The following is a 17,312-nucleotide window of genomic DNA, read 5'->3' as shown; positions in this document are numbered from 1 at the left end:
TGGTTAAAATCGCACTCTGAAAATGTTGTAGTTTGCCTTTGGTTCCATAAATCCTTCCTGGCTGCTTTGAGACCAGAGAAACTAACTGAAATGGCCTCATGCCAGTTGACTTTGTGGCGTTTTTTGGGGGTTTATGAAACACACATTTATGGCCCTATAATGACACTGTGACCAGAAACAAGATGTCAAAATACCTTACTAAATCATTATTGTTTTTCTTGTTCTGCTAATTTCAGCCACACACTGATGTAAGCTGCTGGTCATCTCCAGAATATGAACGCTGCACATATTTGCTGCCCAGAATGTCATTCAGATGTGTCCATGCACTTCTGGATGACATGGCTGCATTGCTTTTGTAAGTTCACCGTTAGCCTTGTGAGTCTGACTTTAGCAAATCGGATACTTCTGAGTTAACAATCTTTACGTGATCCAAAAAATAGAGGTTTGTGGTTGGTTATTTTTTAAGCCATTCTATCTAGTAATCATTTGGTGATTTCAACTCGTTTCAGCTTCACCCAAGTGGCCAAAACTATTAGTTAGAGCAAGTTTAAGGGTTCAGTAGACTTGAAACTAGTTCATACGATGACTCATCTGATCATGTCTAAAGTTAAAAGTGTTTTTTACCTGTTCTCAATAGCCACACTCAAAGGCTGGATGAAAAACCCTCTGTCATAGTGAAGGACGAGCCGTGATAACCGTATTTATGATGTTGCACTCGGTTGTACAGACAAAAGTGACAGGATAAGTTGTGTTAAGAATGAAAAAAAAGAGATGATGTCTGCAGATCGGGCCACTGCTGCATAAAGGGGGCGTGATTGTTGGATTTTGCCTTTTGGGAAGTTATAAAAATTATCAGATGCGATTCCCCCAATTCTGATTCTGGAACAGTTTTGAGAGAGGAGGTTTTGGATGCTGGTAGATGATTTGATAAACTCGTTGTTGAAAACATACAGAGGGGCCCTTAGATGTTTACGTTATGTATAGTACAAATGCTGTTTCAGCAGCATTTTAAAAACTATATTTGAACCTTAAGACAACATTTAAAATATTAAGCCGTTAGGACCTGCTTCGCATTTGGAATATAGCCCTTATAGTGCTTTTGAAACAATGGCTATACATAGCCTAGACACCTAAAAAATATTCTCTTTTTACCCAAGTTTAGCTTGTTTTAAACCTTGGCATTTATGTGTCTTTTGACCTGCAAAACACCAAGTACTTTCTAGCAAAGAGAAAAGCCTTTCTATCAAAGTAAGCAGTTTTGGAGAAGCTTCATTCGTGGATAATCTCTCGGCCAGCCTAAAAACATTATTTATTATAAAATAAAGGACTTTTAAAAGTAAACTGCTCCTCAGTGGATCTTTCAAGTGTTGATCCTTCCATGATGCCATGTTGGTTAGCAGTACTAATGCTAACTGCCCTGTCCTCCTTTAGGTTATTCCAAACTAGTGAGAAGTGTGGTACGCATCGCTTCCTGCATGTGAAATGAGTTTCCCAAGAAAAGAACTAGCAGACAGCATGAGTGTTTCAGAGCAAATGGAAAACCTTTCAGGAACTGGACATAGCTTAAGTCACTACTTTATAATGTCTATCAGTGATAGCAAAGAAGACATTTATTTATGTGAAACTGCCAAAGATTTTGACTTGATGTTGGGTGCTCTGCCTTGAGACCACAGCGTAGGGAATGACAAATACACACAAACATCTATCCCGGTTTTTCCACGTTCTTCAAATTGACCATTTTATTTTGGAGATTCAGACCGGGGTCAAAGAAAATCAAAGAAAATGCAGGTTTCGGCCTTAATGGCCCAGTGGTTGGGGAAATTCTCTTCGTCCGTGCGACCATAAACAAGACACTGAAGCTGTGTCTTAATCCAGATTAAGTTTAAGAAATCCACATTTAACACAGAATATGACATAAAGGATCAACAAGGCTTGTAAGTCTCTTCCAGATGTAGTTGAGGAGTTCAGCCTTTTTTTGACCCCAATGCATAACCTTTGTAACACTTGCAGCCCCCAGTGTCCCCGTAATCCAGGGGTGGCCGATCATGCACCATGGAGGGCCAATAGTCTTCCGGATGTTATTCCAACCATTCACCTCAACAGGTGATTCGACTGAGGTCATTAAATATATTAACAACTTTGAACCTCGTACACTGTTTAGCAGTTGTCCCTCGTGTGAGATCACGTGAAGTGTCACAGCTCATACTGTAAACTCTGGCATCCTTGAACATGTCACATATTAGCACTGGCATGAACACTTTGCTGGCTGTTTGGGAGCAACTTCTTTCTGATAAATTGACTTTATGAGTCAACAAAAAGCTCTTGAATGTTCCATCACTTTTGGTTCTGGACCATCTGATATTTACTTTGAAGGATGCAGGTGTAGAGCCTCATCCAGCTCCAGGTTTGCTGCTTTGACCTCTGACCTCTGACCCTGCTGTGGAAGGGATTTCCCCGCAAAAAGCATGTATGAAGCAGCTCAGCGCTCTTAAGTAAATCCAGTCTCTCTGCTCGCAGAGTTCTTGGCAGTGCCAGTCCGGTATGGTTAGCCTTGTTTTCCCTGCAGGGCGTAATGATAGGCTGCAAACCACACTGACACCCTGAACAGACCACTGCAAGCTGTGTGTGTGTGTGTTTGTGTGCGTGTGTGTTTGTGTGTGTGTGTTCGATCTCTTATACGTTGCAGTCTGGAACGCTCCACGGACGGCCTTAATCTGTCTGAATCAGGAGTCGTGGACTTGAGCGTACACACCCTGACACACACTGGTGGGCGCACACACACAGCATCTGGCGCCCCTGTCATCAATGCTTGGCAACGGCTGCACACAGAGGACGCATTAACACACACCAGACACTTCACGCCTCAGACACTGAGTGCCATGCATGTGTGTGTGTGCGCGCGCGCGCGTGTGTGTGTGTGTGTGTGCCATGTCCTAGTTAAACGCCATGTGCTGCCCCTTTCCATGCCATGCTGCCACTTTGGAAAAATTAGGAATTCCATAGTTTCCAACCCTCAGTGTGTGTGTATTTATATATGTGTGTGTCTCTAAGTCTGTGGGAAGTAGGAGAAAGGGGATTCCACACCAACTCAGTGCCATAAGAGCACTTTTGTTCTACATTCAGGCCCACACACACACACACACACACACACACACACACACACACACACACACACACACACACACACACACACACACACACACACATATACACACAAAAACACAGACACATACAAAGGAAAATGTGGTGCATGCGTCACAAGTCTGTTTTAAGCTCGAGTGTTCCTCAGAGGGTTGAAGGTTGCAGGGCGGGGACGGGTCGAACTGAAATGTATGTTTTTGTGTGTGTGTGTGTGTGTGTGTGTGCGTGCGTGCGTGCGTGTGTGTAAAGGGGGCAGGCTGGTAGTTTGATCTGTCCCTTCGGTATTTCCCGTCTTTGCAGTCGTCGTTTCCTCGTTGAGTCTGGGCCAATGGGCTGCCGTCAACACACACACACACACACACACACACACACACACACACACACACACACACACACACACACACACACACACAGGCAGAGGTTTTTGCTTCTGTGAGAAAATACCCCAAAATGAGCATTTAAATAGCTCTCAGCTTGGTGTTGCCAATGTGAACAGACGTTTAGTAAATTTGATGGATGGCGCTGCTTCATACTTTAGAAAATAAAAGTCTTGATAATAGCAAACAACAGGGTTTCATTCAAAGATGTTATTTATATATAGCCCCCAAAAATCATATTATATAGATTAAAATGACTTGTATCCAAATCCCAAAAAGCCATCAGTCATGATTTCAGAAACAGATATTTTATTCTCCAAAACAGAACGACATTGTAAAGGCTGGCCTCAGGCTGACTCATAGCTGTTATAGTAAGTTTAACTTGACTTTAACAGCCTTTACTTTCATGCCAGCAGTCATTTTGTAACACAGGGATTTCTTTCTTTTTTTTTTTTTTTTTTTTTAACGGTGTATGTTTCCTTTTGGAATGAAACCCCTTAATGTGTTCTGAGAATAACTATTAAGAAATGTGTTGAAAAGCTACTTAAAATGTGTTTGATCCTGTTATTTTAGTGTGTGGTCGCACTGTGTCTGCGTTTGTGTGTCTGCATTGGGTGAGTGACGTTGCAGTATATGATGAAATTTAACTTCTGTCTAACCTGTCTTTTGCCCTTGACATGGACGCTAGATGGTACAGTGGGTAAGTTTGTGAGCAGGTTTGTTTAAGCTCGGTGAGAGGTCACATAATCTAGCAGTGCATGATGTATGTAAAACTGTATTTGTAATAGTGTTATTTTCCAGTGCTTTGAAAGTAGGTTTCTACTGACTCACCTCATGAATCTGAGAGCTTTAGACCTAACTAGACAAAATGAAAAAAAGACTTCAACTTCAACACCAGTGACTTGTGACTTCACGCGACTTTAGTCTTTGACGTGGAAGAAGCCCAAGCGTAAAGAATAAAACATAAGTATATGAATCAACTCAATGGGGCGACCGTGGCTCAGGAGGTAGAGCGGGTCATCCGCTGACCAGGAGGTCGGTGGAGCGATCCCCGGCTCCTCCAGTCCGCGTGTCCTTCGGCAAGATACTGAACCCCAAATTGCCCCAGATGTAGATGGTAAGACTAGAAAAGTGCTATATAAGGGCAGTCCCTTTACTTACCACACACTCTGAGTCAGTCTGACAGCAGCCAATCACCCTGTGTGAGCAGGAGGCAAAGGCCAGCAGACAGACAACAGGTACTGGCTTGTAATATCACATTCAGACATAAAGACTCTGCTGTAATTGACATCAACCAGACGGCAACATGCAAAACACTCAGCTCTGGAATTAGAAGTGATTGTAAGGGCCGGGTTATGCTTGAATAAAACTGGTTTGAATAAGACATGTTTTTTAACCACGTTGGAAATCTGGACTCGGAGCACAAAGTTTAGGACCTGGACTTGACTTTGGGACTTGAATCTGGACTTCACTGCCAAGACTTGAGGCTTACCTGCGACTTGTAAAACATTAACTTTGTCCCATCTCTCCCTCACTGTCTGAATCACATTCATTACACGAGCCAATCCTAAGGAAGTTAAACATCGAAACTACAGTCCCCCGGACAAGTTGAAGTTTACTTTAGGGTATTTGGAGTCCCTGTAGAGTAGTTATGATTTCAGTCAGTGATGTTGACCACACACATCATGCACACGGAGACAAAAATAACTCCAAGAATCTGGCAACATGTACAGACAAAATGAGACCATTTGAACACAGTAAATCAGTCTTGAACTGTCCTGGTCGTCTGTTTGTTGAGGAAGCCAGTTCAAGTTTTCACCCCCTTCTGCCCTGTTCTAACGGATATAAAAAGAGGAAAAGACAATATATGTGGCAAATCGTTCTGTGCTCGCAGAATATTTATAAGCAACAGAGAAGTGATGGAAAGGAGTTTGAAGGATTCTCTTCAGTCATGTGTAAACATACATACACGATTTCTGTTTTCTGTTGTTTTTTTTTTTCCATAACACCTTTCTTCTGATGCCCATGTTGGTTTTATCCATTTTGTGCCTGTTCCCATCCCAATGTTGCCCGTTTCCATTGCCTCAGAATGTCCATATACCATGACCTTAATGCGACAGAGCCACCAGAGGCAGTTTTTTACTTGTGTTGATGTTAGTTGGCTAACTCCGTGTTGCTATGCGATCATTGGAAAAAATCATGAAAAGCGGGTTTTGTTCTGAGCCCCGGTACTGAGCTGCTCTTCAAAGGCAAAAAGCACTCACTACAGGGCTTTTCGTGTGTTTTAAAGGTCAAAGGTCATTAATGAAGTTCAATTTGAAGTCATTTTTCTCAGTTTAACTTGACAAGTCAATCTACAAGAAAATAAAGAAGATTTGGAGATTTATCCAATGCAAACATTTAAAGAACAACGATAATTTGAAGTGTAAAAAATATACAGTTTAGCTGAATTGTTATTTGGGAAAAGCATTTACTTAAACTTATGTCAAAGTGTTGTCCTGAATTTTGGAATATTAAAGCGTCTGGCTCAAAAACTGTCAACACAACACACCTAAATGTTGCACGTATTTCTGTTATCTTCACCCTATTGTTTTATTGCTTTTACTGACTTATCTCACCATATTAAGACTCTTAAGTATCTCCAGTCCATTGTCAACCTGCTGACCTCTGACCTCTGGATATGTGACCAACAGGGAGAAGAGTTCATGGACTGGTGGAGTAAGTTCTACGCCTCGACTGGAGAGAAAAGCAAGTGCGGGACGTACCTGGCGAAAGGCTTGGACACACTGCAGGTAGGGGGTGTGTTTAACGTGTGTGTGTGTGTGTGTGTGTGTGTGTGTGTGTGTGTGTGTGTGTGTGTGTGTGTGTGTGTGTGTGTGTGTGTTGTGTGTTAGTAACTGAGAGGAAGGGGCTAAAATAAAAGCTCCATTAAACAAGTTTTGTCCATATAAAAATGAATGGACAATTTGATTATGGTGTGTTTGTATATGTGTAAGTGTTCAAATTGATATATAAGTAAGTTGAGTAAAATCAAGTAGATTTAGATAATGAGTGTTTTCAGAAGATTGTCAGGTAAAACACCAGATATATCCTGGTAATACAGTTCCAGCAGATTGGGCAGTAGAAAACACAGGTCATGCATATATAACAATGTCACGATAGCTTATATATGGAGATTTTGATTAATTAAAAAAGTAACTGGTTGTGAACCAGTAAAATGACCGTTAAAAAGGTCAGATTTATATGTTTTGCCCTTCAGTACATGCTACTCGAGGTCTAGCTAGCGAACATGACACATGGAATTCCAATGAGAATCAGCAGCCAATAGCAGAGGAAACATTAACCCAGACTACAGAAAGTTAGTGCCTGCAGATTTCAACTGTGGGAGTCCCAGACCGTCAAAGGGCAGCACATGTTCAAAACGCAAAATAAAACTTATCCTCTATCCTCTAAACCTGGATCACTAGATGCTAATAGCTAATCATGCTCTCTGAGCTGACAGGGAGGATTCCTTCCTGGGATACTGAACGTTTTCAACTCGTTCATTTTGCAAAATATTCATGCTTATGTATTTATTTTTTTTATTTACATTGATCTGTATTCTCCCCCCAGCATGGGCGCACAAACAAGCTGTTATTATTTTTGACATCAAAAAACGTGTATTATTAATTAATTTAAGAAAAGAAGAAAATTGACTAATCGGTAGTAAAAACAAATTCTAGTTCCTCTAATATTTTTGGCCTTTGTGCATGTGTGTGTCTGCAGATGCAAAATCCAGGCCAAAATTGGGTTTGTGTGTCTGTTGCAGAGAAAAAATCAGAGAAAAAGGGAAAGAAACAATGAAAAATTGTTGAGAAGGTAAAGATCAATAAAAAGTGGGAAGACGAAAGAAAGAAAGACAGAATGTGAGAGAGGAAAACATGGAGAAGATGGAGACAGTGCAGCCCTTTGTTCCACTTTCTGAAAATGTTTTGCCCGTTGCCTCAAACTTCACCATTTAAATCAAATTTTTGCCCTCCTTCCAGTTCCCTCCGTCAGTCCGTCCCTCCTTCCTTCCCCTCCTCCCCTCTTCTCATGCCCCATCCTCACAGCTCGGCGCCGTGACACTCCGGCCGTTTTCCGAACGACCGCGATGACTCATCCGATGTGAATTCGATTCGCGAATGCCGCAGTGGGACGTATGCAGGGAAAAGGCCGCGCTCCAATGGTGGCAAGTCAGAAATGAGCGATCACGTCAGCCGTCGTCAACGTCTGTCTTTAGTCTCGTTCTTTCAGAGGCGGCCACGGTTCAGCCACCGTCCCAGGAGCCCCCCCGCCATCGCCCACGCTCTGTTCAACCCTTATCCCGATTCTCTCGGCCCAAACACCGACCTTTTCTTCCATCGGGACTCAAAGCACACGTCAGTCTTCTTGTCTGATGACCAAACAAATGACTAATCATGTCAGAATTTGGCCTTTTTTTATTACTCTTAACTCAGACCTCTAACCTCTCCCTTGAAAGCCATTTCACATCAGTACAGCAGCTTTAACTCCGTCCTGTCTGTTTTTTTTTATGTCCTTTCTCTTACTCAATAGAGCCTTTGGTTTGTTTTTACAGCTGTAATACTAGGTTTCTGCACGCATCCTTACATAAATGTAACCCGTGTTAGCTCGTGCGAAAATGCACTCACAAAAAGGTTTGCAGAAGATTAATAAATCATCTGATCAGTTTTGGAAGCAGTAAAATTTGGGGCCAAGTAGTATTTGAAAATGACCTTCTAACCACCAGGGTTGTTCCATCAAGGCCATGTAATAGGTGCGCCGATGTAAAAGTTCATTTCTCTGTCTTTTTCTTTAGATGACAACATTAAAATGTGGCTACAACTAAATGGCACAATAGAGAACAATAAAATCTTGCCCAATAGTCATTGACCCCTGAAAGGCTATTTCCATTCTTCTAGTGGGTGTATCTTTTTCATTCAGGAAGCGTATTAAATGGTTTCACCCTGGCTGATGGGAAAAAAAACCGAAGTCGCCTTTGAGTTTTTGCGAAATTTCAAAACCTTTTTCAAAATTCGCTTGACAGCTGGTTGGAAACTAGTCGAATGACCAATGAGCCACTGGTTCCATCGTCACTTTGCCTCGGTTTCCCCCTCTACTCATTCCTCCTCTCCACCTACTCTGCGCCAACGCCTCCTTTTTATTTATCCCCCTCCCTTCTGCCTTCTCCTCTCCTGTGCTCTTCGTTCCTTTGACAAACCCTTTGCTCAGATCTGCTACTGTCACAGGGAAATGAGCCACTGTTTCCAACCTTTCCAACCACCTTTACCTTCCTCTCACCCCTTGCTGCCACCTCCTTTCTCGTTGCCCTCCTAACTCCTCTGTTCCCTCTGCCCTTTGACAATCTTTGGGTGGCTACTGTCAGCTGAGACACAGTTTCCAGCCTTGCTCTGACCCTGCTTTTAATCCTCTCGCTGTTGCCTCCTTTTTTGTCACCTTTCTGTTTCTGTTTCCATCCCCTCCTGCCACCATGGAGGTCCACTATTAAAATGAGCTATGGAAATGGCTAAATATATCATAACCGTTTAAACAAATTAGAAATCCCTGAACAATCCTGTGTGGCTAAGGATTCATCACACAGATATCAATAATATCCTATTATTTTAGTAACAATCTGAGTCAGCAAATTGTCCGAGAAGGTGGATTAGTTTCCAAATGCAGGTTAATGTAACACAGTTAACTCTTTGAACCTATTTTTTTTGAGAACATATAAATCCAAAAAAATCAACTTTCTGAATAAGTCAATAATACTGTTGATTCTGGTCAAAGTGAGTTATTTTCATTATAACACAAGTTGGGTTTTTTTTTTTTTTTTTTTTAAATTTTGAAAAAATTGAAAATGTTATTGCTCTGCCCCCCCCCCTAGCACCCCCCCCCCATCAAAGTTTTTTTTCGAAGTCAGGCTCCCCTACAGACAAAATTGTCCCCATTTTTGACATCCCCTTATGTACAGTAGGTGTATAAGTAGGCCAAATTAGCCACTAGCAGTTCCTGTTTGCAATGTACCCATGGACGTACGGACAGCTGGGTTACTCTGATACTGAAGAAAACTTAAAAACATGGTGATTCTGAGCCAAGTTCTGGAGTTACAAGGAGCTTCTTTTTTCTATGATTTCCAAGCAGATTTATGGATGTTTACTCACAAAGGGCATCAGGAATAATTATATCCTCGGAAAGCGTAAATCACAATGAATTTAAAAATATGTTTATCATTTCTGTGTGCTTCCTCTCCTTCTCTCCCTTCTGTCTTCCTTGATAGTAGAATTGGTTAACTTTTACATCCTCCTTATGACTTGGTTTATCTCTCTCCTTCCCTTTCACCTTCTCCCCACCTTTCTCCCCCTGGCAATTGGGATTAGATTTACTACAGTGGGCCAGTGTTTCCAGACTTGTCTTTCATTTGCATCATCCAAGCTTTCTTCAAGGCTTTAACCTCCTCGACCTCAGCTTCACCTTTACATTTTAAGAAAGTGATCACTTCTTTTGTTCCCATTTAAAGAAGCGCAGCATCATTTGGTAACTAAGGTATTTTTTATGTACAATTTTGTTTATTTTGAAGGGAAAGAAAAGGCATGAGGAGCACAGGGAAAAGATGGTACAACAGATAATAAAAGACCTTGAGTTTAGTCAGTTATGGCCTGTTTCTTGAAGATAAGGTCAGATTCAGGTTTGATCCTTCCGTTTCACTACCAACGTACAGTAGTTTAGATCGCTAAAGTACACAGATCTGATGTAGGACTATGAATGGCTCCTTCTTTTTCCCGTGCAAAGGTGCATGAATCTATTTCACTTCAGGACTGGTGAAACTATTCCCCTTCGGACGCATGTCAAAACACCCACACCTGTCGTTTTCTGTGTAAGACTGCAAGGCAGCGGCATCTCCATGCACGTCGATAACAGGACAAGGCACCGTCCTGCTTCCCGGACTCAACTCATCGGGAAAAAAAAGCAGAAATTTGGACTATACCCTGACTACTTCTTCTGTCTGTCTGACTCATTCAGTGTGTGCTACAAGGTCCGTTCGCAGGCATCAACTGAGGCTAAATTCTGTCTTTACTAAAAGGCGAGCAGGATTTAACCTTCTCCATCCCTTTCATAACAACGGGACGTATGTACGACAGTTTCACAGTTCTCGAGAAGTAAGATGCGTTATCGTGGGCACTTTTGTCGCAAAGTGTATAGTTATTTTAGGAGTCACTGCAGTAGACATGTCTGACACATGACCTAACCCCCCGTAAAAGGGCAAACTGCCATTATCACACTTTGGGTTTTGTGCGGATTTAACAAACCAGATACGTGCTAGTGAGTGAGCTTTATTGTTGCTGTTAGGCAGGTTTTATGAGCGTTGGATATCGGAGTTCAAAAGGCAGCCCATTCAGTTGAATGAAAATTGCTCGCCGGCTGCAAAAGCCAAAAAAAGTTTGTTTCCACGTTGCAGAGCCCACTGCACATGGTCATTATCGTTTCTCCTGCTGGCACATAAAAATCACTTTTCTAGAACCTGGGGATGTTTTACAAATATAAAACCATGAAATAAAAATTCATAAACCGAAGAGTTATAATTGCCCTTGTCTGCAGATCTGGATGTCCTGTCAATAGCTTTACAGAAGTCTCTTTTATAATGGTGCCAAAAGTGCTTTTTCAGCCCCAGGGGATTTTTTTCTGTTGCAGTAAGTCACTGGTTAATTGGCAGCGAGGCTGAGTGGCGGCACCTTATCCAGCTCTCCAAATGCATCCCGCTGTTTCCAGTCCTTGTGCTAAAATAAGGACGGCGGATGCTGGTGGTAGCTTCATATTTACCATACAGACGTGAGAGTGGTATCAGTCTTCCTATCTAACACTTGGCAAAGAAAGCAAATAAGCATATTTGCCTAAATGTTGAACTCTCGGGATTGCGATTTATTGGATAGATCTGATTAAGACGTTAAATCAGTTTTATATAAAGGATGTACTGTAGCTCAGTCGTTTTGTACACTCTTCTGTCCAATAATTGGCATGGTGATTGTCTGCTACTTAACCCTACAGCCACAGTGTATTGTCTAAACATACTCCCCCTCTCCCTTGGTACTGGGTTTGGTGTTTGAGTTTTGAAATGAACTGCTGTTTCCAGACCTCTCTTTCGTTTACATCATCCCCCTCATCACTCTGTCATTCTCCTGTTTCCCCCCACAGTCCTCACCCTGCTTTTCCAACTCTTTCACCCCTCTCCACCCAAATCTTCGACCATATACCCCTCATTCCTCTCATCATCCACCTCCCTCTTCCTCCTCATCTCCCGCAACGATCTTTCCGAACTAACCTCTTTGTTTTCTTTTTCTTTTTAATTACAAAAACGTTACAGCAGATGGAAAGCATCCCATTGCTTTCACAACCTTTCTCCTCCCCCTTTCAACCCATTTTAATAAACTACTTTCAAGGCCAGTATCTCTGGTTTGTGTTCAAAAACCACCAATTGTACATCATACAAGGAATGACAGCTCTATTTGTTTTGTTTTGTTTTTCGAACAATACTGTAAAATTATGTCGTTGAATAATAAGGTTGCTGCTAGACCTGCTGGATAATTTAAGGGGGATGAAATGAAAACTCATTTTGGAAGTACCTTTGTTTGCTTACTTGCTTGGAGTCCAATGAGAAGATTGATACCGGTGTTCAGTGCAGAGATTGGTTTAGGACAGCTATGATGAAGTCTATGAAGAAGTATAATATTGCCATGAATTCAGTGAGTTTAGCTATGGTCAGTGAGTTTAGCTATGGACCTATGTACGAGATATTTGCAAACTCCTGCCGAATCACCTAATATCGGTTCCTCTCTGCAACGTACCCATGGATGTGCACGCAGCTGTCACTTGATTACTCTGATTGGGAAGAAATCTTAAAAACCTGATGATTCTCAGGCAAGTTCTGACGTGTTAAAGAGCACCCTTTTCCTGACAGCAAAAAGAACAATGAAATACCTTCCCCGGTTGAAAACATACAGTCCACCATTTTTTTTAAAATATAGTGATAAAACAGCATTTATTCAATGTATGCTTGATCTTTTTGTCCTTCTCCCCTTGGCTCCATTTGAATCTTTACCTTTAATCTTTACCCTCTGTATTCACTCCCTCCCTCCCCCTCTTCCTCCCCTTCATAGCACGGTAGTTTTGCTAGTCTACTGCTGAAGCAAACCACTGTTTCCAGCTCACTTTTTAAGAGTTCGCCCTTTCAGCAACTCGCCGCAGAGCTGTCATACTTCGATGGTGGGGAAAGAATGAGGGAATGTGTGTGTGTGTGTGTGTGTGTGTGTGTGTGTGTGTGTGTGTGTGTGTGTGTGTGTTTCTGACTGATGTAGACAAACATCAGTAATGAAAACAAATGAATCTTTTGTGATTTTGACACATAGACGCCACTGCCCAGATACAGTATGTACACATTTACAAACGGTGCGCACACACATGGTAACACACACACACACACACACACACAATGTCTTGTGCCAGCCCCTGGAGTGTGAGCGTAATGTAGTGTTGAGTAGCTTTTGGCTGCAGTTTAAATCCAATACCAGTGGAATTACATTGGCGAATACTCAGCTATGATGCTACATAGAATAATGTGTGTGTCTGCCTGTGTGTGTGTGTGTGTGTGTGTGTTGTCACCATGTTATTGTAAAATTGCAGTATTCGCCAAAAACACCGTAACAAGTTCATATGAGCATGTTGTGTACAATGAAATATTTTTTTCTCTCTTTTTTTCCCTCGTTCCTTCCTTCTCTCTCTCTCATTTTCTCTCATCCACCTTCACTTGCCCCTTCATCATCATCTCTTCTCTCATTCTTCGTTCTTCCCTTTTGCTTCTGTTATTTCTTTCTGTCTTCTTTCCACATTTCATCTTTCTTTTCCCCTCATTTTCAGCCATTGCCTCCCTCTATTTACTCTTTTCTCTTCGTCTCTTCTCCCCTCTTCCAACCCTCTCTTTCTCCCTCTATCTCTCCTCTCTTTCACCCTCTCCTCTCATGCCACTCTTCCCCCCTGTCTCTGGTTTTTAATTTGAGCGTTACGTGAACGCTACTATCAAAAACATCCAAATGCAGTAACGATAAGATGTGATAGACTCCTCTCCTCTTCCTCAGGTGTATGGCCAGGAGTTGGAGAAGGTGGAGGGCTTTGAGGGTCTCTCTGATTTCTGTGACATCATCAAGCTAGAGGAAAGGAAAGACTCAGGAAAGAAGAGAAGATCCAGGTGGTGGGAGAGTTCAAAAAAAAATTTTTTTTTTTTTCTATTCAGCTAGATTACATTGCATTTATTCCTCATTTTTTTTTATTTTCTCTTGCTGGGTCAGTTCTGTTTTTCTTTGTTTTGCTCTACTGTTGTCCATTGTGTTTCACTGAGGTCATTGAGCTTGGGCCGGTTTTGTTGTGTTCTTTTCTGTTGCGGTCTTATGTCACACGATGTCTTGTTTGTGCGTTGTGTTACACTACGCCATGTTGCCTTGCCTGTCCAGCTATGTTATGTTTGCTGTGGCCCCATTTAGTTTCACTCTAGTCCGTTTAGTTCCTTCTCATTATATTCAATTCTGTCCCCTACTGTTATATTTGATAATCTTTTGTTGTTCTATATTACATCCTATTCTGTTTTGTTCTACTACATTATGTCGGTTACGTTCTATCATATAACTTTGTACATTACATTATGTTCTCCTGTGTTGAAGTATGTTGAACGTCACATCACGTGACAACGTCACAAAGAGTTATGTCAAGTCACAAAACTTCTTGTCAGGTCACAAAAGACCATGTTATGTCATGTCACATTATGCTACATCACATCACCACAAGTCGCAAAATGGCCGGGTCAGTCACGTCACAAAACGTCACGAAGCGGTACAAAACTCCGTATTAAGTCACATCACAAAACATACCATCACTTCATGTCATGGCATGTCACAGGCTTAAACTCAAAAAATATTGCATCACGTCACACAACATCAGGAAGTGTCCCGTCACATCACGTCGCAGAATGTGTTATCGCATAAAACGGCACAGACTGCCGCGTCACGTCACGTCGCCTAAGGTCATGTCGCGTGACGTCACGTGATGTCGCCTAACGTCACGTGACGTAACGTGACAAAACAGCACAAAACGTCACACCACATCAGGTCGGAAATGTCACATTATGCCCCGTCACGCCACAAAATCTGTCAAAAATGTGACGCGACGTGAGAAAACAGCACAAAATGCCACGTCATATCACCTCATGTCACACCACAAAATGTCACATGCTACATTACATGATGCTTGGCTCAGCTCAACTCTTTTCATTTTTTTCCATCTCAGCTGAATTAAAATGTTGAGCTTCCCCCATTAATGATCGCCTCTTTACTGCGTCTCGTCCACTTTGACCCCACCAACCCCCTCCCCCTCATCAACTAGGGTATGATTAAGATCTACCCCCTGCCAGACGACTCCTCGGCCTCTGCTCCCCCAAGACAGTTCAGAAAACTTCCTCCCAACGGCATTGAGGAGTGTTTGGTCCGAGTCTACATCATCCAGGCTCATGGACTGCAGCCCAAAGACCCCAACGGGAAGGTACGAAGGGGAGTGGATGGATCAGTATCCGCTTAGTATTTTCATTGTACACTTTAGTGGGCTGTCTGAGGATGCTAAAATGAAAAGACATTGATGGATAAATGGATGGATAGGGATATTACACACTTAATTTGTTGTAACTTCTTTAGTTTTACTGACAATGGTTGAAAAAGAACAAATAAGTCAATAGAATGTATGTGTCCCACTTTGTGTTTTCAGTGTGACCCCTATGTGAAGATCACCTTGGGGAAAAAGACCCTCAACGACCACGAAAACTACATCCCCTGTACACTGGACCCTGTCTTTGGAAAGTACGCAATGTCCCCTTGAGCCCTCTCTCTGTCTGTAGCTGAATCCAAATGTCCGGACCTCCCAAAACGTGCAGACTCGCAGACTATAAGGGCATGCCCCCGGGAAGCCCGCGAGAGCTGGGGGCCGTCCAAATCCAAATCCGGTCTGGGTGCAGACTTCACTTGGAAGATAAGGCACAATTCAATTTTTGTAAAACTGACACACTGCGACGTCGTTTTCGTCTCCACTTCTTTAAAATCCTCCACAGAACACAGCAGAAACAGGCCACTGGGTAACTGTTGTGGCCGTATTTGAACGAACCCACAAAAATTAGCTGTGGGTCCCTGTTGACCCCTTGTTTGTGGTGATTTGGTTAAACCAAAATGTATTTAGAAATACGCACCGTGTACATTTTGACACAGGGACCTGGGTTTGAATGTGTTTTTGAACATGTGAGGAGGTCATGCTAAAGATAAAACTTGGTGTTAAGTTGCTCTTCACTTTTGTCATTTCAGTCTCTGAGTGATGCCCCATTGGATATGGGGCCTTGGAAAAACCACCTATTTCCTCGCAGCTTTTTGGGCGCTCACTCCTCTTAGGTCGTACTTTTTAAGTTTAACCGTGACATATCACTAGGATTCATCATCACCTAACTAACACGCTAAATGATGGGTGGATTTGCTCTCTCCAGCTCAGGCGCATTACTCAAATTGAAACTGAGGCAACATTTTCCATGTAGATATCCCAATTGGTTTACAGTCAAACTAAGAGCATAGTTGACCCACGTGCTTGGATTCAACAGACTGAGTCGTTATCTGATCACTTTTTCTTCCCATTCTCATCATTGTTTCCTCTCTCTCTCTCCCTTCTGAGCCCTTTTCGTGTTCACGCCAGTAGGGGTCGCTACACTCACATCGATCACAGCAACAGGGCAGAGAGTAGAGCAGAGGCACATCAGACTGCAGGCGATAAACAGCTCTCGGTGACTCGGTGAACGATCAGCAGACAGAGTCCTACGGAAAACTCTGTCCCAAAACTTTTATCTCACGTATCTCATGAGTGTGACATTGAAAACAGTGTCTGAAACGCTGTCTCACCTCACGTCCCGTCCTGTCCCGTCCCGCCCCCTCACAAAATATCATGTCACAAGAAATGTCATGTCATGTTACATGAAAATCATGGTACAAAATGTCTCGTCAGGTCTCATCCCATCACAATATTTCCTGTTTCTTCCATCACATTGCGTCACATTACATTACAAGATGTCCGGGGTGGTGCGACGCCACTGCAGAGCTCTGACCGCTCTTCCTCAGCTGTTGCCTCCTCTTCCCCCAGGATGTTTGAGCTCACCTGTTCCCTCCCTCTGGAGAAGGACCTCCGGGTGACGCTGTACGACCACGACATGCTGACCAAGGACGAGAAGATCGGAGAGACGGTGATCGACCTGGAGAATCGCTTCCTGTCCAAATACGGAGCCATGTGTGGCCTGCCACTGTCCTACTGCGTGTAAGTAGACGCAGTCACCTGACGAGTGATTGCCTGACACCTTAATAACTCATTTACTTATTGTTTATGGGTCCTGTATTCCTAAGATAAAAACTATCTTACAATATTTTTTAGTTTATCTTACTTATCTTACTTTTAATAAAAAATGAAATTTCATTTAGTTTTGTTTCCATCTAGTACTTTTCTAGTGTTTTTTGTTAATCATGCAAAATCAGTAAAACTGCTGTAAAAGTAAAAGAACATAACGGGCAGATGCATCCAAGCACGGGCCCAGAATATAAATACATTGAAATATTTCTCTACCTTTAGGGTCACCCAGTTAAAGCCGGTCTGCTGTAGACCACGGTCTCTTTCTCGGCCCCCCCATCTCTATCTCACACACTCTCTTTCTATGTC

The 17,312-nt window shown here is 42.4% G+C and overlaps 1 protein-coding gene across 1 annotated transcript in view; it reads left to right on the top strand.

The window, feature by feature from the left end:
- dysf (dysferlin, limb girdle muscular dystrophy 2B (autosomal recessive)) overlaps positions 1-17,312 on the top strand; it is a 92,986-nt gene that overhangs the window by 60,278 nt on the left and 15,396 nt on the right. The window contains 6 exon segments of the mRNA XM_040140470.1: positions 6,212-6,310; positions 13,667-13,738; positions 13,740-13,787; positions 14,964-15,119; positions 15,339-15,430; positions 16,746-16,916. Of these exon segments, the coding sequence (XP_039996404.1) occupies positions 6,212-6,310; positions 13,667-13,738; positions 13,740-13,787; positions 14,964-15,119; positions 15,339-15,430; positions 16,746-16,916 (638 nt within the window).

This window comes from Xiphias gladius, chromosome 12 (genome assembly GCF_016859285.1).
Source record: "Xiphias gladius isolate SHS-SW01 ecotype Sanya breed wild chromosome 12, ASM1685928v1, whole genome shotgun sequence".
NCBI classification, from domain to species: domain Eukaryota; kingdom Metazoa; phylum Chordata; class Actinopteri; order Istiophoriformes; family Xiphiidae; genus Xiphias; species Xiphias gladius.
Note: the sequence above shows the minus strand (reverse complement) of the source record. Positions and strands in the feature narration are given on the sequence as shown.